At 31.3% G+C, this 24489-nt stretch overlaps 5 protein-coding genes across 9 annotated transcripts; 4 read left to right on the top strand and 1 right to left on the bottom strand.

The window, feature by feature from the left end:
* The first annotated feature begins 1063 nt into the window (after window positions 1-1063).
* LOC141536666 (uncharacterized) lies at window positions 1064-3840 on the top strand. Of its 2 annotated transcripts, none has more exons than XM_074257350.1 (2): window positions 1064-3669; window positions 3755-3840. In XM_074257350.1, exon 1 carries the CDS (start codon window positions 1468-1470, stop codon window positions 3616-3618), a length of 2151 nt encoding a protein of 716 aa, XP_074113451.1. In that variant the 5' UTR covers window positions 1064-1467; the 3' UTR covers window positions 3619-3669; window positions 3755-3840. The 2 variants fall into 2 exon arrangements, with proteins under 2 accessions (XP_074113451.1, XP_074113450.1); XM_074257349.1 differs by having other exon boundaries at window positions 1064-3682; window positions 3755-3831.
* A 554-nt stretch (window positions 3841-4394) lies between these two features.
* On the top strand, window positions 4395-6366 carry LOC141536669 (uncharacterized). The gene is made up of 6 exons (XM_074257353.1): window positions 4395-4550; window positions 4885-5006; window positions 5091-5232; window positions 5297-5448; window positions 5884-6055; window positions 6126-6366. Exons 1-6 carry the CDS (start codon window positions 4508-4510, stop codon window positions 6197-6199), a joined length of 705 nt encoding a protein of 234 aa, XP_074113454.1. The 5' UTR covers window positions 4395-4507; the 3' UTR covers window positions 6200-6366.
* Window positions 6367-7178: 812 nt separating this feature from the next.
* LOC141536667 (ADP-dependent glucokinase) lies at window positions 7179-12103 on the top strand. Of its 2 annotated transcripts, XM_074257351.1 has the most exons (6): window positions 7179-7573; window positions 7801-7857; window positions 8041-8823; window positions 9086-9510; window positions 10048-10496; window positions 11362-12103. In XM_074257351.1, exons 3-6 carry the CDS (start codon window positions 8495-8497, stop codon window positions 11602-11604), a joined length of 1446 nt encoding a protein of 481 aa, XP_074113452.1. In that variant the 5' UTR covers window positions 7179-7573; window positions 7801-7857; window positions 8041-8494; the 3' UTR covers window positions 11605-12103. The 2 variants fall into 2 exon arrangements, with proteins under 2 accessions (XP_074113452.1, XP_074113453.1); XM_074257352.1 differs by having other exon boundaries at window positions 7801-8823.
* Window positions 12104-12572: 469 nt separating this feature from the next.
* On the bottom strand, window positions 12573-20781 carry LOC141536665 (uncharacterized). Of its 2 annotated transcripts, none has more exons than XM_074257347.1 (11): window positions 20627-20781; window positions 20042-20367; window positions 19398-19526; window positions 18229-18388; window positions 17976-18151; window positions 17148-17534; window positions 16867-16972; window positions 15800-15918; window positions 14934-15629; window positions 14155-14862; window positions 12573-13338 (listed from the first exon to the last, which is right to left on the bottom strand). In XM_074257347.1, the coding sequence occupies exons 2-11, from the start codon at window positions 20321-20323 to the stop codon at window positions 12724-12726; spliced, it is 3378 nt and encodes a 1125-aa protein (XP_074113448.1). In that variant the 5' UTR covers window positions 20324-20367; window positions 20627-20781; the 3' UTR covers window positions 12573-12723. The 2 variants fall into 2 exon arrangements, with proteins under 2 accessions (XP_074113448.1, XP_074113449.1); XM_074257348.1 differs by having other exon boundaries at window positions 17976-18142.
* A 636-nt stretch (window positions 20782-21417) lies between these two features.
* On the top strand, window positions 21418-24243 carry LOC141535962 (UBX domain-containing protein 4). Of its 2 annotated transcripts, none has more exons than XM_074256150.1 (7): window positions 21418-21638; window positions 21775-21909; window positions 22277-22575; window positions 22658-22930; window positions 23008-23313; window positions 23455-23678; window positions 23751-24243. In XM_074256150.1, the coding sequence occupies exons 1-7, from the start codon at window positions 21557-21559 to the stop codon at window positions 23881-23883; spliced, it is 1452 nt and encodes a 483-aa protein (XP_074112251.1). In that variant the 5' UTR covers window positions 21418-21556; the 3' UTR covers window positions 23884-24243. The 2 variants fall into 2 exon arrangements, with proteins under 2 accessions (XP_074112251.1, XP_074112252.1); XM_074256151.1 differs by having other exon boundaries at window positions 23455-23664; window positions 23751-23892.
* Window positions 24244-24489: the final 246 nt, after the last annotated feature.

Here is a 24489-nt window from a genome sequence, read left to right as displayed (position 1 = left end):
CCAATTAATCAAAGTGGAATTTCCGAAGATGACCAGCAGAAGTTGAGAAAAATTCAAGAACTAACTTTTATTCTCAAGGTATTTATTTATTTATTTATTGATTTATTTATTATTTCTTAAATAAATAACTTGACAATTAAATTTTTGAAGGAAACAGACAAAAATTTGACAGCTTGTGAAGATATCCTAAAAACTTACATTGAAAATCGATTGAGGGTATGTCGAATAACACATCAATGCACGATTGCACAATACTAATTATTTCTCACGATGCTGGAGTAGAAAATGCACAATTTTTTGTTTGATGCAAAATTATTCGAAGAGTATTTACTGCAGTAATCAGAGAAAATTACGCAGTATAAATTATTCTACGTTTGCACACGACACACAAGGGGTGTTTTGTTTGGGGTTGTTTCGCCCTTTTTTGTTCCTTGTCGCTTTGGAAGGTTCCGTGCTTCCCATCGATAGAGTCTGACCATCCACTGCTAAAGAGAGTCTTTGAATAATATTACAATATACACACCGACGGTATGTTACCCATTTTTGAAAATGATAGTCTCCTATTATTCTAAGATCGCAAAGTTATTAACAATTTTTTAATTAAACTTTTTTGATATTTTTTACATGATTTTGAGCCGAGGAAAATTTTTTGATGTGGCCAATTTTTATAGGAGATCTAATATGGATTTATTTGATTAATTGGGTGGTAAAAAAAATTTTTTTTAGCTTTTGGATGTTTTTTTATTAATTATTTTGTCCGTACGTGAAAAAAAAAAAAAAATGATAAAAAAATATATCAAAAATTTTTGTACAGAAAGTGGAACAAAAAATCGAATTCACAATTGAGTTGACAATTCTCATTGATACAGAAGAAGAAACAAGCCTTTCACTTCGATACCGCTACAACATTTGAACTAAAAGACTATTGAAAATCGAAAGTCTCTTTCTCTTTCCAACAATTCACTATTCTGACCATTATAATTATAATCCACAATATCTTCAAAATAAATATCAATGCTCAGCACTAATGAATAACCGATAGCCAATTAGACATCGAAAGTGACCATCGAATAGTGAATAATGACAAACGACAAGGATTGTATAATCGGCGACTATCTATTTGGATACAATTCCGTCCAAATGATTACAATTAAACGATTGCGTTCCACGTCAGTAAATATTTGAAAAAAAAAAACAGCACGCCTGTTTCTCTGTAATAAATGTCCAAGTATGCTTCTCGCATGGCTTGACATCAAATCAATGGGTTTGTAATGACAATCCGAGTGAAATTTTTATAACTTAACTTTCCGGTGTTATGCAAAAAAGTTTATTCCAATGTTCCATTTCTATGTAGGCGCTTCAAGCCTTAGTCAGTGATTGCCAGTCTTTCCAAGACATTCTGTTTCCAAACCCACTCTCAATTTCCTGGGACTAAAATCATGTGCTAACAAAATAATAGTGTTCAAAATGAATCTAGTTTACATTTTTGGTGTCCTAATTCTGTTTCTTTCAAAAGTGCTCGCGGAAGATCAAAATGTGACAGCAACTAAAGAGACTCTGTACACTTTAGAGTATCCTGGTAGCCTAGAAAATGAAACCGAATTGATAGAAATTGATTTCGCGGACAATGTGAGGGACAAGAGGGCCCTGGGGATCATTTTGCAGGGTTTGGTTCAAGCTCTGGGCTACAACACGACGCCAATTCAGATCGCTTCGTTGCCAAATTCTGGATCAATGCAACTGGGACCGATAACGCTGGACCTACGAAATGCTCGGGTGATTAATTCAAGTCCCAATCCTGCTCCGACGATGGCCGCGGCTGCAAACACTCCACAACAAAGAGAAACTTTGCGATTCACTGGAGTGGTAAATTTTGGAAACGGAACAAACATCGCAGATCACTTGCGAAGGTACGAAAGGATCTTCCACGGGTCAACAAATGGATCAACACTTCCGAGTCCAGCTCCTGCGGCTCCTACTGCTGCTCCAGCGCCTCCAAGTCCCTTGCCGTTGTTGCAACCAGTGTTTTTTCCAATTCCAATTCCTTTAGCCGAAAATTTGCGGTATCCAAAGCCGCTGCTTTCGGTTGTTTCAACTGCACCTTCCGCAACCAATCCACCAAATCCTGTTGTGGACCAACGAGTCCCTGAATTAAAGCCGCAACCTAAACCTACACCAGCTCCAGAAAGTGGTGAAGAGAGGCCCAATTCGGCGGAAAGTGGAGAAAAAGACCTGAGTGGAAATGGGTATAAAAAAAACGAGTCTCAAGAGCTGGATGATGAAAGAGAAGCAAGTAAAGAGACTGAAGGGAACCAGGTCGACGAAAACGAGTCCAGTGAGGAGATGATGGCCAAGCTGAAAGAGTCGCTAAGCAGTCCGGAAGAGTATGTTCCGATGATTCCGAAATTCTCGAAAGGATTTGGACTGAACTTGCCGATAGAAATCAAACCTTTCCGCGGACAATTGATGAACAGTTACGGGCAAAGTTTGGAACACGATGGTAAAATTGATCCTAGTGTTGCGGACTTTTTTGCAAAGTACAAAAACCCAAGGACTGGAGTCTTCGAGCCGCTTAAAATCGAAGTTCCTGAAGACTCAGTAGAAAAGCTTCCGGAGAAGTATTTGAACAAGCAGAACAAGTATGAGGAGTATGATCTGAAGGACGAAAAAGATGATGAGATCCAGAATGTTTCTAATGAAGACTTGAGGGAGGACAATTATGAAGATGATCTTGATAATGAAGGAGAAGAAGAGGATGAGGAGGAAGAAGAGGAAGGAAACGTTGCGGCTGAAATGTTGAGGAAAATGCAGAATCAAGAGTCTGTTAGGCAACCTCAGCAGAATTTGCAAAATGTTCCTCAGTATAACCAAAATCTGGCAATTCCACAGGGAAATGACGCAAGGCTTCAAAATGTTCCTTTTGGAGGGCAACCTTATAATAATTTCGGTAACTTGAATCCTTACTACAAGCCTGTGCAATATTATTACCCGCCTGACTCGCTTGAAAGAACTGCACATCGTGTTGCTTCATATCAGAATGATCCCAATTTTGTAAACATGAATCAAGGATTTCCACCTAACGGCGAGGCTTTCATCAGAGCTAATCCGGAATATCTGGGTCCGAGGATTGCTAAGAGGATAGCGGCGAGGGACCAGAATATCTCGACCAACAAACAACGGGGAATCACTGCGAGCACAATTGGTGAGCAAAAAGATCTAAGAAGAGAAGAGCCAGTTGTTAGGACTCTCTCGCAAGCTTCCAGAAAGTTGGAGGAAAAAATTACTGTTTCAAGGTCCAGTTCGCCGAATAGAAGGGATAGTTTGGCTTCAACTTCTACTTCGAGTCCTCGAAACGCATCTACTTTAACTTCAACTACTTTGAGTTCCAGGAGAACACCCGCTTCAACTTCGACTTCAACTTCAGCTTCTGTTTCTTCAAGAAAATCTTCAAGAGAAGAAACAAAACGAAGAACAGATCGGAAGCGAACCAGCGCGTTTGGCTCTAGAAATCGAAATCCTGAGATTGTGAATGAGAATAGAGATCAATTATCGGTTCCTATTAATGTGAAGAGAAATGTTGACTCAACTCGGTCAGTTCGCGGTCGATCGAGAAACTGAGGATTGTTGTAATCTTTTGTTGGGTGTAATAAAAAATTTGTGGAAATAATAGTTAATTGATTTTGTACTTTTTGCACTTTTTTCTTTGTTACTTTTGTATCTTTGATGGATTTATTGATTGCGAATTTTATTACAGGACAAAAAGGAGGAAAATCTACGTCAGAGTAATTTAGAAAGCAAGATGACTGAAATATTAGATAATTTGAAAAGTCGATTGTTAACTGAGTAATTAATTCAATAAATTATGTTTAATGGAAGCGTTTTTAAATTTTTTTTTTTTTACCTTCTTTAAATAACTAGGTAATAAATTTTTTTTTTTTTTAATAGGTAAGAAATCTTTTTTATTTTTTATTTCTAACATCTTTATCAGAACTGAATATGTATTTCTTCACGGTCGATTTTTAATAACTTTGTTTTTTAGTTTTTCCAACGTAGAAAAGTGAGTCATTCAACAGCAGTTACGGCTGTGATAAAATTTTATTATCGGAAAATAATAAATTTAATTGTTTCTAGCTTTAAAATTCTAAATATTAATCACAAAATTAAATTATTTAACCAAAAAATTACTTATTTAATTTTATCATGTAGCTAAAAAATATTTGCGATTATTTTTTCAATCGAAAAAAAAAATGGAAATTTTTTAAAATAATAATCTGATTTTTTCTACATTGTAGTCTGATTGCCACATTGAAGTTCATTAATATTTTTCTAGGTCATTTTAATTTTAAAGAAGTAACGATGGATAATAACTCACGATATTTATCTTTTTGACCAATTAGTGAGTGCGTCACAATATTAACAGTATTTATTCAAGGTTTTATCTTCATTAGCTCGCATTCTTTTACAAAGTTAACTTCACATAAGTTTATAAATTTTATTACGCTTTAAAATGGGTATTAAATTCTTTTGTTTTGTACTTTTAAACATTTACGGTAAGTTAAAATTTTTTAATTCATAAATTTAAGCACACAAAAATTATTTTTCAATCAAACATTTCGTGCAATTTTTAATTAATTTACAAAAATTATAATAAAAGTCTTTATACAGTTCATTTGACTTTAAAAAAAAAAATAAACTTAATATTTATTTTTGAAATTAATTTCTACTATAAATAAAAAATCAGAAAAATTATTAAAAGCTAAAATTTAATTTTAAATTAAAAATTTTATCTTAGATAAAAAAAAATACTGCGCAAAAATTTTTTATTGAAGATTAAAGAAGAATATTTAATAAATCTTAATATATTTTGTTAAATTTATTTTGCAGCTTCTTTAGCACAACAATCGAATGTAGCAAAAATATTCTATGCAGAAACTGGCGATGATGTTGTATTTCCATGTCTTCCAACTTCACCCGAACAAAAAGTCAAGCTACTTATGGATGGAGCGGTAAAGATCGGCAATAAAACGCTTCAATTTATCTCTCTATTTAAGAATAATACGAATTAGATCCATTAAATTAAATTAATTTAGGAACTAGAACTCGATGATAGGCTAATTTACGATCCAAAAGTAGGGTTTACAATGGAACTCGTAACTTCTGCAGATTCGGGACGATACCAATGTGTAAATAAAGAAGGAACTGAAGAACTCAACTTCTATGTCGATGTTAAGGGTGATTATAATGATGATTAAAGATTGATCTTTAATGGGTACTACTATTGTTATTTTTTTATCAGAAAACTGCAATGTTACTGCTATGGAAAAACCAACGCGGATCAGATACTCAGTTAAACATTTGGTAGAAGATGGCGAGCTGAGGATTAATTGCGCTGGTCTTAAACCTTCCACCGGAGAGCTGAAGGTTCTTCTTGTTTTTCCTTTTACAGAGGTACAGAAGATCCCGTATTATTATTATTAAAAAAAAAAAAAAAAAATAGCATTTTGAATAGTAGGGTGTGTCAAAATGTAACTTCCGTGATGGACCTTTTAAAATTGGAATTTTGAGTTCCGTTTTTAACAGGGGATATGTTTGGTCATTTCCTGACATATTTTGAGCGTAAAAAAATTTATTTAATTTTTAGAGAATTTTTTACAGCTTTGTTTGTATGCTTCTGGCCAAATCTTGCCAAAAATTCCCAAAAGCTCCTGTTAAAAAATTCTCTGAAAATTAAATAAATACTTTTACGCTCAAAATATGTCAGGAAATGACCAACCCAACTCCTGTCAAAAGCGGAACTCAAAATTCCAATTTTAAGAGGAATTAAGGATTTTATATTATTTATGATTAATAATCAATTTTTGATTATGAAATTATTTCTATCAGTTGGATCGATCTAGAGCTACTTTCACGACTAATCCGAAGCCAAAAATAACAGACTGTCTAAACAGATCGTCCATTGAACTAAGATACCAAAATTTCACGAAACAAGATGAGGGCTTATACAGGTGTAATATAGAAAATACAATTTATTCCTATGTTCGCGTGACTATGGAAGGTAAATTCTTTGCACTTTCTTGACAATTGATATTTTAAATTTGTGCTTATGGTAATTTTTTTTCCGATAGATGCTAAGGAAAAATACAAGAAGTTGGAGACGGTTGAAATTCCAATGGATGCTGAAGATCCAGAAATTTTCTGAAGTTTTGATGTTTTTTAATAATAGCTTACTAAAATTATTTCATGTATGCATATAAAATTTGGTTGAATAATATACTGTCAGAATTTGTTTATCGTGTTTCTAAACACATTTTCTGACTAATTTTTCGGTTATGTAAGGATTAATAAAATGCCTTTTGGGAAAAAATATCAAGACCTTAAAATTCTAATCTTAGAAAAATGACGAAATTTTTATCATTCAAAAAATTCCATTAGACAAAGTTCAATTATAAATATAGTTTTATGAGCAGAATCTTATCAAGATCTAACTTTGTATATAACTGTAGCCTGAAAATTTAACTTTAAATCAAATTAAATGCGATAATTTATAATATATTTAAAAAAAATGTAATTTAAATGAAGATAAGTTCAAAGATTTCTTGTTCAGCCAGAAAAAGTTCGAATCTATAGGCTCAGGATTTTTTTAGATAAATTTGAGTAGGCTAGTTGAAAAGCTGAGAAAATTTTACAAAAGAAGACTACTCGCACATCACAATGCCCTTTGGGTCAAATTTTTGATTAATTGATTAATAAAATATTAACCAATTAATTTTCTATTAATTATTCACTCACTATACAAGTGTGGGTAGTCATTTTACTCGGGCCGACGATCTCCAGGCTGCACTCTGCTTCGATTTTTGGATTTCTAAAATTAAAAATATTTCTATCTTATAATTTATTAGAGAATTGATGAATATAAATTTGTAAGTGATCTACCGATGGGGAAAAAAAATTTTAACTCTTCTAATCATAAAAATTTAATTTTTTGAAATCAAACGAGTAAAGAGATATCTTAAAGGCTTATCTATGCCATTTCGTTGCATTAACCATGTAGTTATCTGACGAACAATAAAATTGTTCATGGGCAAAAAGCACTAAAGTATTATTAATGTGACACTTACGTAATTTCTATCTTTTGAAAAATTCCACTTGACAAAGAATATCAGACTCGACAAACTAGCAATTAGTTTAATAGTCAGTATCATATCAAGTGATAGCTTTGATTAATTTAACATTGAATATTGACAGGTCAAATCTATCAATAGCCCCAATCTCAAAAATCAATTTTGCTTATTGGTTATTACGTATAAATGAACTCGCAACCAAATTTGATGCAAGAATTGATCATATATTTTTAGAAAAATCCATTTAAATTCAACCAATCATCGTTTTGCACGATAAAACTCACTGCTTTAAATTGAGAGTGTACCAGAGTGTCTGAACATTAACCTTACAATTAGTCCAGAGAGTTAATCGTCCTCAAATAATTAAAAATTACAGTTTTATTATAATTTAATTTTTATCCGAACAAACATGCGTTTAAATTATTCAAGTACTTTTTTTTGCTATTTTTGCGGTAAGTGTTAAATTTTTTTATTTTAAATCCTTAAAAATATTTTAAAAAATTATAAATTTTAGAGAATATTATCGTTATAATCTTTTAAGTACTTTGTTTTTCAATGAAACATAAAAATTATTAAAGGAAGTGATCAGTTACTTTCACATTAATTTAAAAAAATCATAAAGTATTTTTAATTGAAAATTTTATTAAAAATAAATTAATTATATTTTATTAATTTACAGTATCGCTGATTTTTGAAGTTACAGCATCTGCTCAACTGTTCAACAATCAAATAATGAGTAAATATTTTTTTTAATTTCAATGGAAGTTTTTTTAAATTAAAAAAAATTTTTTTTTTTTTTTTTTTTAATTACTAAAATGAATATTTGATCTAAAAATTTTTTAGTTCATTAAAATTAGAGATTCAAGTCAAAAATATGTACGCATTATTTTTTCTATTTTTTCAACGTTGTTTTTTTTAGATGAAAAATAATGAATTTCAAAAGTTTAGCATCATGCCTGTATGTCCAATAATTGGACAATACGCTCCCATAAAAAATTATTCTCCTCCATACCAGCTGCCGCCATGTTTGCCCTGCTCCGGTGTAATTCAACCAAGCCTCCTGCAGAGGGTGTCTCCGTTCTCCCCCACTCTCGGTTCCCCTTCCCAGAAAAATTTCAATAATTCCGACGAATAGATAAAAATAAGAGGAAAAAAGAAACATTAAATTAATATAAGCCAACTCAGTTTTGTACGCGTCATTTAAAAATGGCGATTTAAACCTCCGGTGGCTCAAAGCTCAGCCTCACCCCCAGTTTCGATTCGACTGCCGTCATGTTTTGTATAACAAATTAATTTTAAATAAATGTAATTATTTATTACAGTAGTTTTTAATGAAAAATAGAGTTTTTAAGTGATTAATCATCGACTAAATCATGGGATCAAGTAAAATAACTTTCGGCACTTTGATATCGGTTATTATAATAGTAATCGCGATTTACTACCGGAATAACGATCTCGAGCTGAGAAGCAGATTAACCCACGTTCTAAATGGGCTGGAGCATTTGGAGTCCAAACACGAAATCGCGGTGAAGCCTAAAATAGCGGTCGGGTATGGTGCCTGTGCGGATGTTTTTATTGACGCTAAGTATTTGCTCAAGTACTCGGAAAAGGTCGGAGACCCGCAGCACTATGACGAAATTGACAGCAAGGAGCAATTGTTAAAGAGTTTTGCTTATTACTTTCGTCATGGGGCCGCTGCTGAGTAAGTGGAATTTTTTTTTTAATTACTAAACCTGAATATTAAGAAAGCGAAAGGTCATTTTAGATTTCGCTGATTTTATAACTTGTTTTTTATCTGTGTTAATAAATAAAGAATTTTTTTTTTTTAAGTCTTATTCATAAATTCTTATATAAAAATTTTAAAATAATCAATTATTATAATTTATAATTTATAATTAAAAATAAAAAGTAAGTAAAAAAAATCTTCTTAAATTTCAATTAATTTATTTAATTATTTTTTAAAGGCGCTACATGAGAAATGAACAATTATTTGACAAGCTGGTGGCCAAGGCGAGGACGTTCGACTCTTCTTACTCGTCAATCGGAGGAAACGCTCCGGTGATGGCGATGAGGTTCGCGAAAGAGGGCTGTGACGTTCTGCTGGCCGCCAAAATGACTGATTCTCTGAGGCTGATGATTCCCGACGACATCAAAGTCGTCGGAGGAGAAGTTGACAGGGATGACATTCACCTGATTCTGGAGTACAAGCGCGGCGAGCAATGGGGTCCTTACACCAGCGCCAGAGCTAACAGATATATTATTCACAATGACAACAACAATCCGACTGTCAGTTCTTTGGAGGCTTTTGATAAAGCTCTCAAGGAGTTCCAGCCTGATTTGCTGGTTGTCAGTGGGCTACAGATGATGGATAATTTTCCTTTTTCTGAAGGTCAGTTTATTTTTTATATTTTTAAAAAAATTGTAGCAAAAATAATATTTCAAAATTTTTCTTCAAATTTTGTGTTTTTGAAAATTTTTTTTTTGTGGTTTTTTTTTATATCCCTTAATTTTTGTGACTACTGTATTAATTATTTATTTTTTTATTCTTAATAGTTAATTTTTTTTAATATTTAAATTTGCATTAATACTTTTTTTTTTCATTTTTTTTAAATTTTAATTTTCATAAAAAATTTGTATTTATGAAAAAAAAATATTTAAACAAGACATAACAAATATTTGCGTAAGCTAAATAATTTTCTTTAATAATTATCAACATAATTACTTCAAAAAAACAAAAAAAAAAATATTTAACAACTTGTTATCACTCTTGAATAATAACGCCAAACTTACAATGATGATGATGATAATAATAATAATAATAATAATAATTATTATTATTATTATTATTATTATTATTAAAACCGAACAGTTTAATTTATAATTTTAATCAACAAGGTCATTATTAAAAATGCCTAAAATTTTTTAGGAGTAAGAAGAGAAAGACTGAACAAAATCCGACAGCAGATGATGAGCCAGCTGCCGAGCACGCGGATCCACTTCGAGATGGCTTCGTTCGTGGAAAAAGACTTGATAACAGACCTGGGGAACATGATCCTGCCGTACGCGGACAGTCTGGGAATGAACGAGCAGGAGGTCGCGAACCTCTACAACTCGATGTACCACGGAAACATCTCGCTGGTCGCGGACTCCACTCCGCGGGTCGCGACTATATTGGATTACATGCGGGTGCTCTTTAAGCTGGTGAGGATGCGGGGCAAGGAGATCCAGGGAGCACGTAATCTCACCAGAATCCACGTACACACCCTGGCTTACCAGGCGATATTGACCGTCAAGTCGTCCAAGTGGAAGAATACGATGGCCGCGGCTGCTAAGGCTTCCCTTGTCGCTCATCGTCATGTTTGCGGGACCAACAATGTGAGTAATCTTGTTTGCGAGTGTAAATATTTATTTTTTAGGCTTGGTTATGATTATGAGTCAATCAGAGGAGATTAAAGTAATTTTATAAAATTAAAAAAAATTTTTTTTTTAATTTCTTAATTAGAAATTTTTGAGTTAATAAATTAAATTATTTCTTGATGACATTTTTAAAGATATAAGCTCATCCCGATGTTACACTCATCAAGAGTTTTCATTTGAGTACCCACATGCATTTTTTATATATTTTTCATATATATATATATATATATATATATATATATATATATATATATATATATATATATATATATATATATATATATATATAAATATATGAAAAATTGATGTAGGTACTCAAATGAAAGGTTTTGATGAGTGAAATGTCGGGATGAGTTTAGATCTTTAAAAATGTCAATAGTTCTCAAGATAAAAGGTCATTTCTTAAAAAAATTTTTACATTAAATTAATAAATTAATAAAAATAAATAATTAAAAAAATTAATAAAATATCGAAAAAAATTTTTTTCTTAATTTTTTTTAGTAGTAATTTATTCTTCAAATAAATAAAAAAAAAAAGTCAACTTCTCCAGTATTATGAAAATAGAATAATTGACATAAATGTTAGAGGTTTTATTCTTTCACATATTTAAAGTGAAAACTTGTCATTTGCCTTGTGACATTTAAAAAGTTCATCGCCGACGTATTAGTCCTTAAATTAGCAGACATTTAATCCTAAAAATTAACAAAAAAAAAAAAAAAAAAAAAAAAAAAAATTCTAAATCTGTAAAATTAATTCCAGTCTAAAATAATTAAATAAAAATATTTTAATCATAAATTTTTAATAAAATAATTATTATTTATAGATTGACGTAAAAAAAGCAACGCTGATAATGGACGAGAGTTTCTCGACGTCGAAAGTGTCGGGCAAGCGTATTCCGCTGGACATCGAAAAACCGGTTTCCTGCTGGGACGAGATCCTGAAGACCAGCCTCCAAGATTACGCGGTGGAAGTCTGCGTCGCGCCTGTTTTGGTCTGCACAGAGGCCAGCCAAACTGCCGGTGGCGGTGATAATATTTCCAGCGCCGGTCTAGTTCTCCAGATTTAATTCTGTTGATTACTTAAAAATCAATTACTGTGACTCTAATTAGTTTTAAGGAAACTGAGATATCTGCCATTAAAAAATGTGTTGAATTTTACAATTATAAATATTAAAATTATATTAATACAAATACATACCTGTAATTTAAAAAAAAAATTAATTAGATGCATTCCTATACAATTTAAATATTGTAATAGCAATTACACTTTTTTCTTCACGTAAAATGATTTATGTAATTATTCCATTCCACTGATGGAATTCCGCAGATTTTTTTTAATTGAAAACTTTTTGTGCCATTATATTATTTTACGTAATTAATTTTCTTTTAATTATTTAATTATTGTATATTATTTTGGTTAATTATTAAAATGTGATGCGCTTGTTAATTAAATGAATTGTTGGCGGTGTTGGTTTTGAAATTATAAAATGCCTAAGTGAATAAAATGTTAATATTATGCAGTATTTATGTAATTTTATGTAATAAATCAAAAGTGATAATTAATAATAGCTCATTATTTTTTTTAATTCATTCCTACTTAAAAAAAAAATTTTTTTTTCCGAAAAATTAGCTTTATAAAAATTGTTAAAAATTCACTATGTCTGAGCTAATGTCTTAATTATTGACATTTTTTAAGTTATAAGCTCATCTTGATGGTATACTCATCAAGAGCTTTCATTTGAGTACCCACATGCATTTTTAATATATTTTAATATACATTATTTTTAATATGAAAAATTGATGTGGGTACTCAAATGAAAGGTATCGATCAGTGTAACATCAGGGTGAGCTTAGATCTTTCACTAGATGACACTAAATTTCACTAAAAATAATATTTAACAAAAAAAAATTTTTTTTAATTTAAATTTATTACATTACATAATATTTATTTAAAATGGAGCGTTTAATTTATACTAATTAACATTAATAATATCTGAATAGATTTCTCATATCCAAACATTGATATTAATAACTATTATTATTATTAATATTATTATTATTATTATTATTATTATTATTATTATTATTATTATTATTATTATTATTATTATTATTATTACAAAATGTTAAAGAAAAATTAAGTTGAACTTTGCAAAAAATATTTGCGTAAAATCAAAAGAATAAAATTAAAAAATAGTGTCACCCTCGTCGATCCCGAGCATCTTGAGGTCATCGGGGCCTGGCTGGGCCTCGGTCTCGGTCTCGGCCTGGGTGATCTCGGGTGGAGGCTGGTCCATGTACTCAGGACCGTACCCTACGCACCCGATCATGCTGCTGTACATAGAGGCGTACATGATATGGTTGTCAGCTTGGAGGTCTTTCCGGGCCTCGACCTCGTCTTTGGGGAAAATAATGTTGAGAGCTTCCTGGAGGTCCTCGGGCAGGGGCCCTTCGGCGCGCTTGTCGGTCTCGGGCTCCGCTGGGACGCCCTCGACCACCATCGGCGGCTCCATGGGCATCATTGGCATGGCTTGAGGGGCTACGTACGCCGTCTGCATCGGCGGAGGGTGTGCGTACGTCGGCATCGTCGTCGGCATCACCGGTGGTCGGACTGGAAACTGTTGGCCCGGGACGTAAGCTGCGTTGCTCGCCATAAACGGTGGAGGCTGGCTGTACGCGGTTGTTATTGCCGTTGACGCTGGGGTTACCTTTGATGAGGTCGTGGCTGCTTTTGAGGTATCATTGGTTGTGTCCTCGATTATCGTTTCTTCTAATTGATCTTCTATTTCCATGTCTACCACCTGGAAAATTTATTTTTCTAATTAATCTTTTTTAATAATTTAATATTCAGAATTTTTTATTTATTTTATCATTTTTTGGGAGAAATATTCAAAATATCAAAATATAATGAGACATTTTGTTTTTTGGGGATTTAATTTTTTTATAAAAAAAAAACCCTTGTGAATTTTTTTTTAAACAGAATATTGGTTTAATTAAAAAATGAAAATTTCTTATCTATATTATTAAGGGGAACACCACTGTGACAATAAAAAAAAAAGAGGTGATTTTCGGAAATTTTTTTAACAGGGAAAATAAAGGAATTTGGGGATCGAATTGTTTTTATTTTATTAAGGGTACATTAAAGATTATTACCCTAAATTTTTATAAAAAAATATTTAATTATTACAAAATTATTAACAATCTCGTAGAGCACTAGAAAAAATTTCCTCCCTCCATGATCTTACTGTTTTTTTTTTTTTTTTTTTTTTTTTTATTTTAACCCGGCTAAAAAAAATTTTTAAAATAAAAATTTTTCAAATTCCGTACGTGGGACGATAACTACATCCTTACTGATTAAAAAGCAATTTGGCTTTTTATTTTCAGATGATCCGTTTTTGAGTTATCGAAGTAATTATGGAGGGGGAAATTTTTTCTAGTGCTCTACGAGATTGTTCATAACTTTGTAATAATTAAATATTTTTTTATAAAAATTTAGGGCAATAATCTTTAATGTACCCTTAATAAAATAAAAAAAATCCGATCTCCAAATTCCTTTATTTTCATTGTCAAAAAAATTCCCAAAAAATTTTCAATTTTGGCAAATAAAAAAATCTTACCTGTGGCGGATTAGCCGGCGTTTTAGGCGCATTAAGAACCGGTGGTGGTGGAGCAACAAGAATCTTCATAGCTGGTTTACTAGCCGGGACATTATTACTAACAACAGGTCCAGCGAGCTTAGTAATATGGACAACCCCCGGTGGATTAATAATCTCACTCGGCACCTTAGGAGTATCTTCAAACTTGCTGGTAGTATAAGGTAGCGGGGTGATATCTTTCTCTGGCTTATTTTCTTCCTTTTTCTTAAAAAGCGGGAGTCTTCCAATGAAAGGTAGCTTTCCTTTTCCCGGATTCGAGGTAGGGGTCTTTTTCGGCGCTAATTTCTTCTTCGCGTCGACAGATTTTTTATCGTACTTTTCATCATTCGAGTCTTCATCTCTAGGCTTGTATTTGTCATAGCCTCTCTTAGGACTGTCCCTCCAGCGCCTTGGAGAGTCATCAGCGCGCCTGTCTTTCCTCCTGTCGTTCCTATCGTCGTAATAATCGCGATCGCGGTCTCTGTCGCGGTCTCGGCCTCCGCGAGCTCGTCTGTCGTAGCTATCATACCTGCCGTGGTCTCTGCGATCATACTTCCTGTCGCGGTCGTCTTTGTGGTCATATTTGCGGTCGCGATCGCGATCTTGATCACGGTCTCGCTCGCGATCTCTCTCGCGGTCGTCCTCGCGGTCGGACAGAGACTTCTCCTGGGCTTTAGCGGGCATGTTGACCTGACAAAAATTAATTTGATAAAAAAAATTAATTATATTTATTTTTAATTATAAAAATAAATATAAATTACCTGCTGCTTGGTCCAGAAGCCCATATGAGGCTTTGGAATTTCCTCCAGCTTAGGAATGTCCGACTTGCCCTGGTCTTGTCGGGGCTGGGCCTTGTCCTCGTCTTTTTTAATCCAAAAAGGCTTCGGCGGCTCCTTGGGCCCCCAGGCCTCCAAAGTTGACTCCGGCTTCTCGGAGAATCCGTTGCCTTCCTTAATCTCTTGACCATCCGGAACCGAGATCACTTCCGGGCGGCGCTTCATCTCTTCCTCTTGCTTGGCCTTCAATTTGTCGCGGATCGAGTTCAGGAGCGCGCGATCGTCGTACTCTGGCTCCTTCGCACCGGCCACCTGGGACCAGTGACCCTTTAGTTTTATTCCATGGTAGTCTATCTCCTCATTGAGGATCGCCTGGGTCGAGGCCTTCATTTTGTTACGCATCGCCACGCGGATACTCTTTGACGTGTCCTGGTCTGACTCTTGGTCTGACGAGTTCTCCGAATCGCTGCTAGACTCGCTGTTACTGCTCTTGTTTTTACGCTTCTTGGACTTTTTTTTATTTTTTTTTGACTTTTTAGACTTCTTGGGCTTTGCTGAAGGCTCGTCTTCTTTTTGCTTTTGGAGTTCTAATTGCATTTGCTTTTGACGCTCGTCTGAAAATGCCTTCTCACGGTCTGCCATCCAGTCGGTTTCCCAGTGAGGATTTTGATCAACATAGTTCTGTAATTTAAGAGTTTAATTTTTATTAAGAATTTTTAAAAATTAATTTATTTATTTTTTTTTTTTTTAAATTAATATTATTCAACATTTTAATCAACATTTATTTATTCAATAATATTTAATTTAATATTAAATGAAATTAAAATGATAAATAATTAAAAAATACTTACACAAAAGTTTTCAGAATGACGTTTAGACTTAAGATGAAGACTAGCACAGTGGAGATCGCCTATCCAAGAATCGCAGAGTCTGCAGTACCAAGCAGTAGCCGGGCTGAAGAATTGCAAGCCTATAACCAAAAATAAAAAACATGATATTAGTCAAAAAACAAACCCAGTCATAAATAAGTTATTATTCGTAAGTTCATAAAGAATGACCTTATGCTCAGCCACGATACATAATCAATGGACTGAAAAAACAAAGATAACTATTACAATGCTGATAGTCTCCTATTGTTCTTTATTACATTTCCTAATTTATTTTTACAGTTATTTATTTATCTTCCCCTTTTCCACTTGGTATCATTTTTATATCTTTTTCTGAAATTTACCAAATTTTCTTCATTAGTCTTTTATTTACAGCCATTTTTAATACATCACATTTTTTACAGTACAACATAATTACAATTATAACTAACTAAGTAATTTAACTTATCATCAACTAATCTTTAAATTAAATTAATAATTTATAATTACAATATATTATTAATTAATTAAAAATATAACACACATATCACTTAACACTTCACACTATTTATCACCAAAATCATTAAATCACTTTTTTATTTAAATAATAAACTTTTTCTTCTTTTCTTCTTTTCTTCTTTTCTTCTTTCTTCTTTAAAAAATTTTTCTCCGAAATTTTTTTTTGCTTAAAAATTTTTTTTTATTCATTTTTTTTTTTGGTAATTATTTACAAGTGGAGTCAAACATATTTTTGACTATATTTATAAAATTTCTATTTTATCTTTTTTTAATATTTTTTTTTTTAAGTATATAAAAAAACGAACAATTTAAAAAAATTTATTTCTAAAAAATTTTTAAACAAACAAACGATGTAATAAAATTTTCAAGGAACTGATGTTTAATTTTCTATCAATTCTAAAATAATTCCCATCTTCAATACATACCATAGAATTAAAAATACTTATTAAAAAGTAACTTGTGACAGTGCAAATGCTACGGATTATTATAATAATACTAATTAGTAAAAATAAAAAATTGTCTATAAGGCATACCTTTAATGGGAGTCCGTTTAGTCGGCAGACCGGGGTAATACGGTACTTCCTTTTCCGTTCCTTCGCCATTACGCTTGTGCCAGGGCATATCCACGATCTTCCTTTCCTAGATAAACAAAATAGCAATTTGTTAGAATAAACTAAAAATAATTTTTAAAAATTGCATTAGTGTCTCACCGTACACAGTACTTAAAAATGTTTAATTATTCGCTGAAGAATTAACAATTAAAACTATGCTTACAATTTATGTTAAAAACTAAAAAAATAATTAATGAACTAACCAGACAAGTTTCTTTATGCTCATTGGAGTGAAGATGATTTAAATATTCCTTAGCTGTTTTAGGAAAGATATCGCAGACCTTACACCAATGCATTTCCGGGTCATAATGTACAAAATTGTAAGTTGGCTTAGAATCCTCTTCGTTTAACCTTAGCTTACGCTCGCGCTCGGCTTTAGCCTCGCGGTCTCCCTCCGAGCTCGAGGATTTTGTTGGAGATTCCATTAATTTAGCTTTGGGAAAGTCCTCTTTAGGACTCTTCCCGCGCTTCAATGGTGCGTCCGACTTATATTTTATTCTCAGGTCATCGACTGTCGCCTTGTCGCCGATTATTCCGGTTAACATGTCAATTACATTGTGAATTGACTTCATTTTATTTTGAATTTCAACCTGGAAAAAAAATATTGATTATTACGGCCTAAATTTTTGATTAATTAAATTTTTAATATTACGGTGAAAATATTGGTCTTAGAAAAAAATATTTTCAACAAAAGTTATTCAAAATTTAATTTTGTACAAAAAATGTTTCTCATGATTTTTTTAAAGCCAAAATTTTCGCTGTAATTCCAAAATTAAAATTTTAATTAAAAAATTCAAAATTTTTAATTTTTTCATTAATTGACTGATTTACTGTTTTTTTTTTTTTTTTTTTTTTTTTTTTTTTTTTTTTTTAACCCGGATTGTTAATAAGTTTGTAACAATTAAATATTTTTTAATAAAAATTTATGGTAATAATCTTCAATGTACCCTTAATAAAATAAAAAAAAAAAAAAAAAAAACCGATCCCCAAATTCCTTTATTTTCCCTGTCAAAAAAAATAAATTTATTTACCTGTAGCTTTTGATTTTCTTTGACAATTCGATTTTCACGACCATCTTCTTTACCAATTTCATCACACTGCTGTCTTAATATTTCTAACTCTCTTTGCAAGGTCGTAGTTTTTCTAACATATTCCTCTCGCTGTTTCAACAACGTCGCTTGTTGTTGTTTTTTTTCAGCTGCAATCGCTAAAATTTTATTAATTTAAACAAAATTACGGAAAATAACAGAGTAAATAATTTTTTAAAAAATCACTAAAACGAACCTTCTTTTTTACTCTCCTCAGGACGAGAAACAGCTCCGATAGTAGGAGCGGTTTCAACAGGTCGCGGTGGATCAATCGCTGGCGTCATTGCGGGTGGAACGGGCGCTGGCTGATTATTGTAAGGTACTTGTCCTCCTTGCCAATTAGGTGGTGGGTAATCCTATAAATATTATTGGTACAATCAACGATCGCTACGGTGGAGGTGTTAAAAAAAAAATTAATATACTCCTGTGGATTTTCTTACCTTGCAATTCTTGATAATATTTAATCATTTACGGTGAATCATCAACCTTATCAATAAAATAAAATAACGCGGTGAATACTTACTGCTTTGGTGCTCGTAATTACGCATTACGCAATACGTTCAGCTGATTATACGTAAAAAGTACCTTGTACACGATAAATATTCATGTAGATATATTTTTATAGACTTTTTTTTTTGGTTTATAAACTTGCCGATTTAAATTTTTAATTTCAGGAACGCAGCCGACTGTTCGTTTTATTTATTTATTTTTTTTTTTTTTTTAATAAGGTGGTCATGTAAGTAGATAATAAATTGTAGAAAAAAATTTTTTTTGAGTGGAAAAAAATATTTTCAAGACTTAAAAAATTTTATCAGTAAAAAAAAAATTTTTTTATGCTTTTAAAAATAGATACGGAAATTTTACGGTCAGTAAATAAATTTTTTATAGTTTAATAGCTATTAAATTGTTATAAAAAAAAATTTTTTTTTTTTTTTGGAATTTTATTGTTATAAAAATTTTAAATCATCTTACTTCAGTATCAATAAATAAAATTGACGTAATTTGTGACTTTTGATCTGCCATTTTAAATTACCACCTCACCTCAAGAATTATTTATCTATTTTCATTTATTTAATTTATAAAAATACCTCCCAGAATTTTTTTTTATCATTTCCAAAATGGCAAAATTATAAATCTATATATGGTTTAAATTTTTTAATTAAATCGTAGGAAAATAATGTGATTAAAAATGAGAAAAATAGAGAACTATCCTAAAAATTTTTTCATTAAAAAATATTCTTAAACTTAAATAAAAAATCATTCTTCCTAAAAAAAAGTAATGACCACCTTATTGCAACCGCAAACTTATATGATACTAAATAAAGAAAAATAATCAAAAAATTATTAATCAAGCGATCAACTTACACTGCGATAGCCTGCCGATTGTGGGTAACCGTACTCGTATCCCTGATTGTAGTTATAATTGTAGTTATATCCCTGATTGTACGGTTGAATCTGCGGAGGTGGCTGAGCGGTGTTTGGCGGTGGTGGAGCCTGTAAGTCATAAATTAAATGTCAAACCCGTGAAAATTAATTTAATCGACATCTATCAATTTTAATAATTGTTTTTCATTGAAAAAATTGTTACAAAAAAATAAAAATAAAATTTTTGTTTGTAAAAAAAATAGAAAAACTAGAAGTGCAATTTTTTTTAAATATTTTTTTGTTCTAATTCGGTAAAAAAAAAAAATAAACTTAAGTATTATCAATTTTAATATCATTTAATTTAGCAGTTATTAGATAATCTTTAGATTTTTTTTAATAAATAAATCATAGAAAAAAAAAAATTGACATGTAGGAATTTTAATAAATTAAAAAATGCAATTTTTTAAAAATAATTTTTTGTCAAAAATTTTTCTGTTAATTAAAATTAAAAAATTATCAAGTGACTGCTACTTTTAATATCATGTCATGTCAAACACAATTGATAGATAAAAAAAATTAATTATTAAACCAAATATTAAGCTAGAGCGTTCACCGGTGCTATAATCTCCGCTCTAGATTTATACCTGATATTGATTAAGAACCGGCGGTACATAAGCAGCAGCTGTCGGCGTCTGGGCCTGGTTCTGACCGGGCTTGGTCCAGTCCTGAGAGTTCCTCGCCGGGTCTTTTCTCCTTCTCTCCCGGGAGCCGGACCGGCGATCTCGGGACCTGGACCTTCTGTACCTCGAGCGTCTAGGCGACGGCGACCTGTCGCGGTCGTACTTCCTCGAGCGTCTTCTGCGTGACGAGTCGTCTGAATCTGCACTTGGACTCCTGGGTCCTTTTCGCCGTGACTCTGTCTCCATTATTGAACCGGCTGTCGGAGCACTCACAATATTCAACACCTTGTCTGGAATAAATTGTTGTTAATAATAATAATTAAAGATAACCTAATTTACGGGTATGTAATTATATTATTTCCGCCATTTCTAAACCACCAACGTGGTAAACACGACCACCGATTACGATACGATAAATATAATTATTTATATTTATGATTATAAAACAATGAGGCTAATTTTTATTGTTTCATTGCTGGGTTAGTGTCTTGGAAGGAGTAATGAGTAATCAAAGCGGGTAATTAAGATGTAATTTTTCAAGTTTTTTACCTGATTTGTAAATTTAACAGTGAGGAAGCCGAAAAAATACGCATTAAAATTTGTATAGATGAAACTCGAGCTTTTGCCTCGGAGATTATTTTCAGAAGATGTTGTAATACACCTTTATGTTTATTGAATTCACTGACACTGACATCTAGCGGAGTGTTTTTGAAATTAAATTGCGGGAAATTTTGAGTTTTTACGACTGCTGCCATCTGGCGGGAAAATTCATGAAATCAGCTGTTAATTTAAAAATTTTTTTTAACAAATTAATTACAATAAAAAAATTCTTCTAGAAAGTTTCACTTGTAATTTAATTAATTTTCACATGCAGAAGTTTTTAAATAAATTTTTTTTATAATAATTTAATTATTATAAAATTTTTAAAAAATTTCTAATGTCTATCATTTAATTTTAATTTTTTTTTTAAAGCGCTGAAGTTAACTGACAATAATTTTTCTGATAGTTTTTTAGCAATAAAATTCAATTATAATTGCACACGTGACAATTAACAAAAAAAATTATTAGATTTGTTCCAAATGACTATTTTTAAAAAATTGCATTTTTTTTTTTTTCTAATTTTTAGATGTCAATTTTTTTTTTCTTTTTGCAAAAGTTTATTTGTTATAAAATTTAAATAAATTATTAAATATGTGCTAAATTAAATGACATAATTTTGTTTTTAATTTAAAAGTGATTTAAAAAAAATTGAAAACAAACTAGTAGCGCCATCGCTCGTCTTTTAATAAAAATATGTACCCAAATAAAAAATATTGATAATTACTGTTTATTTAATGGCTATTGTGTGTCAAATTATCGTGTTCATATGATCGACAGCTAAATAATACTTTAATTACGTCAGCAAACGTTTTCGGGAAATAAACAAAATTTTGTGATTTAAAATTCAGATAACTAATTAAATATTTATTTGTCAGAACAATGAAGTGGTTTCCTGGAAGCATTAACGATGCTGTCGCGACTTCAAAGTCCAAAAACGCAATCTTTGTAGTTTTTATTGCTGGTAGGTTATATATTTTTAAATGTCATCTTCAGGGGGCCATAAATTATTCCAAGATTTTTCGATCTTGATATTTTTATCACCTCGATGACTTTTATTGGTGAGTAAACATGATTACTCAGTGCAATTGTGATTGCAGGTGAGGATGATGCATCAAAGGAAACGTCACAGGTGATCGATACACCAGAAGTGTCATCATCCTTGGAGAAGGATGAATTTGTTGCGATAAAACTCGAATCTGGCAGCGAGTCTTACAAGTTTTTTGCTCAAATTTGTATCCTTTTTTTTTTTTTAATTATGACACTGAAGTTGACAGACATTAGACATTTTTTTAAAACTTAAATTGAATTATTATAAAAAAATTCCACAGGTGAAAATTAAAAAAAAAAAATAATTTATAAAAACTTTTTTTATTATAATTGATTTTTTTATAATAATATAAATTATTTAACAGACAGCTGATAATTTTTTGTCTTTTTAAAACAATAAAAAATTATAATAATAATAATTTATTTGTTTAAAAAAAAAATTCATCAGCTGTCAAAAAAAAAAGAAGAAATTATTTAAAAATATTTTTTTTTTTTTTTTTTTTTTTTTTTTTTTTTATGGAAAAGTATTCTCTTTAATGTAAAATTAATCAGATCAATTGGTACCAGTACCGTCATTGTTTTTCATTGGCGACAATGGCAAGCCACTGGAGATAGTCGCGGGAAGTGTAACTTCCTCGAGTCTCAAGGACAAGATAGACTCAGTTTTGGTAAAAGCTGGAAAAAAAGACTCGTCAAATAACTTTATAAAGATGGAACAAACCAGTGCTGAGGCTACTGTTTCAAATACTCCCCAGACTTCTACGAGTAATTACAATGTTCCTGAAAGTAGTACCACAGTGTCATCGGGTGTTAATGCTAATGCTAATGTAGATAGTTCAATATCCGCTGAAGTAATTTTTTTACATTTATCTTTTTATCAATTAATTAATTAATATAAATTTTAATTTTTCTAATTATTGATTTTTTTTTCAGGAAAAAATAGAACGGGCTAAAAAATTAATCGAGCTACAAAAAAAACAGCGATTGGAGCAGGAACGAGAAAAGGAAAGATTGAGAGAAATAGAGCGACGGGAGATGGGTAAAAATGTCCAGAGCGCCAAGCGCAAGCAACAGGATTTAGAGTTGAAATTAGCGCATGAAGAGAGGATGAAGGAAAAAGCTGCTGAATTGGAGGCTAGGGAGAGGATCAGGGCCCAAATTGCTCAGGATAAAATTGAACGAAAGCAACGCGAGCAAGTTTTGCTGGTAATTAATTAAATAATTACTTTAGAATATTTTCTATAATTGAAAATTATTTTACAATGATAATTGATAAATTCTAGCAACAAAATAACACAGAGGAGCGTCCAGCAGTGCCGCCACCATCTAGGGCCTTCCTAGCTGATGGAACAGCTCGCATACAGTTCAGATTGCCTTCTGGGAACCCACACACTGGTTTATTCCAACCTACGAGTACACTCAGAGAATTACGAGCTTATGTTGTTAATAATATCGAGCTACCATTCCAGCAATTTTCAATGTCCACGTCGTTCCCGAGGAAAGATTTAAATCAGGAAGATGATGATAAGACACTTGTGGAACTAGAACTTGTTCCTACTGCTGTTGTGCTTATTTTACCGGTTAAAAATGTAATTAAATTTTTTTTTAATGTGAAAAAAAATTTTTACAATGCAATCAAAAATAATAATAATAATAATAATAAAAGTCAAAATTTTATTATTATTATTATTATTATTATTAAAAGAATAAAAAAAATTTTTTTTCCACAGTCAAAACCATCAGCGATAATTCCATCAGATGGCACAAATTTTATATCAAGATTCATGTGGGCGCTTTTCGCACCTCTGGTTACTGTTTTTAATTACATAACAGGGTATTTTACGGATAACAGAGGTCCCAATGACCGAACTAACAATTCCAGAGGTTCCACTGGAGAGTCACGAACCGGTGGAGTCTATTCTTCTGGTTCGCGCCCTAATGTTAGTCAACCTGGGTAAATTTTCTATGTTTAATGAGTAATTAATTTCCTATTTCTATTAACACGCTTTATTTATGATTGAAATAGTTCGATTAGGAGGACGCTTGGTGGATCAAGCACTACTGTAAGAGCAAGAGGCAACGTCCATCGATTATACTCCGGGGACGACGATGACGATGAAAACAACACGTGGAATGGAAACTCAACTCAGCAGATGTGAAATTAATATGTTAAATTTATTAATTAATTTATCAAGTTTGAAAAAACCAGCAGGTCTACTGAAATATTTTTACTTAATAATTTTGTTAATTACTCTAGTAATTTATAGTAAATATATAAATTTAATTATAAATTTGTGAGTAAAAAATTGAAAGTGTTAGATTTTTTAAAAAATTAATTTAATGGTAGCGTATTACTTGAGTAAAAATATTTTAAGTAGGCTTGTATATAATTGGAATTGTACCAAATAAGGTTTTGAAAAATAATTAAAATTTAAATAACAATAATAATTATTTTTTGTTAAATTAATTGCATTAAATTGAGGCTATCCGCACTGTAGAAAGATTAAATAAAATATTTAATCATTTAAATAAATATTTTTATTTTTTTATTACTATTAAAATAATAGTAAAATTGCACTGTACTTTTGTTAAATTGTTACTGTACTTGTTAAAATGCTTTGTACTTTTTTAAATATTGACGTTTTTTAAAATATAAGCTCATCCTGATGTTACACTCATCAAGAGCTTTCATTTGAGTACCCACATGCATTTTGATATATTTTTCATATGTACAAATATAAAATATATGAAAAATTGATGTGGGT

This window comes from Cotesia typhae, unplaced genomic scaffold, assembly GCF_013202065.1.
Source record: "Cotesia typhae breed Kobodo isofemale line unplaced genomic scaffold, CoteBio_Ctyphae scaffold_152, whole genome shotgun sequence".
In the NCBI taxonomy this organism is placed as follows: domain Eukaryota; kingdom Metazoa; phylum Arthropoda; class Insecta; order Hymenoptera; family Braconidae; genus Cotesia; species Cotesia typhae.
Note: the sequence above shows the minus strand (reverse complement) of the source record. Positions and strands in the feature narration are given on the sequence as shown.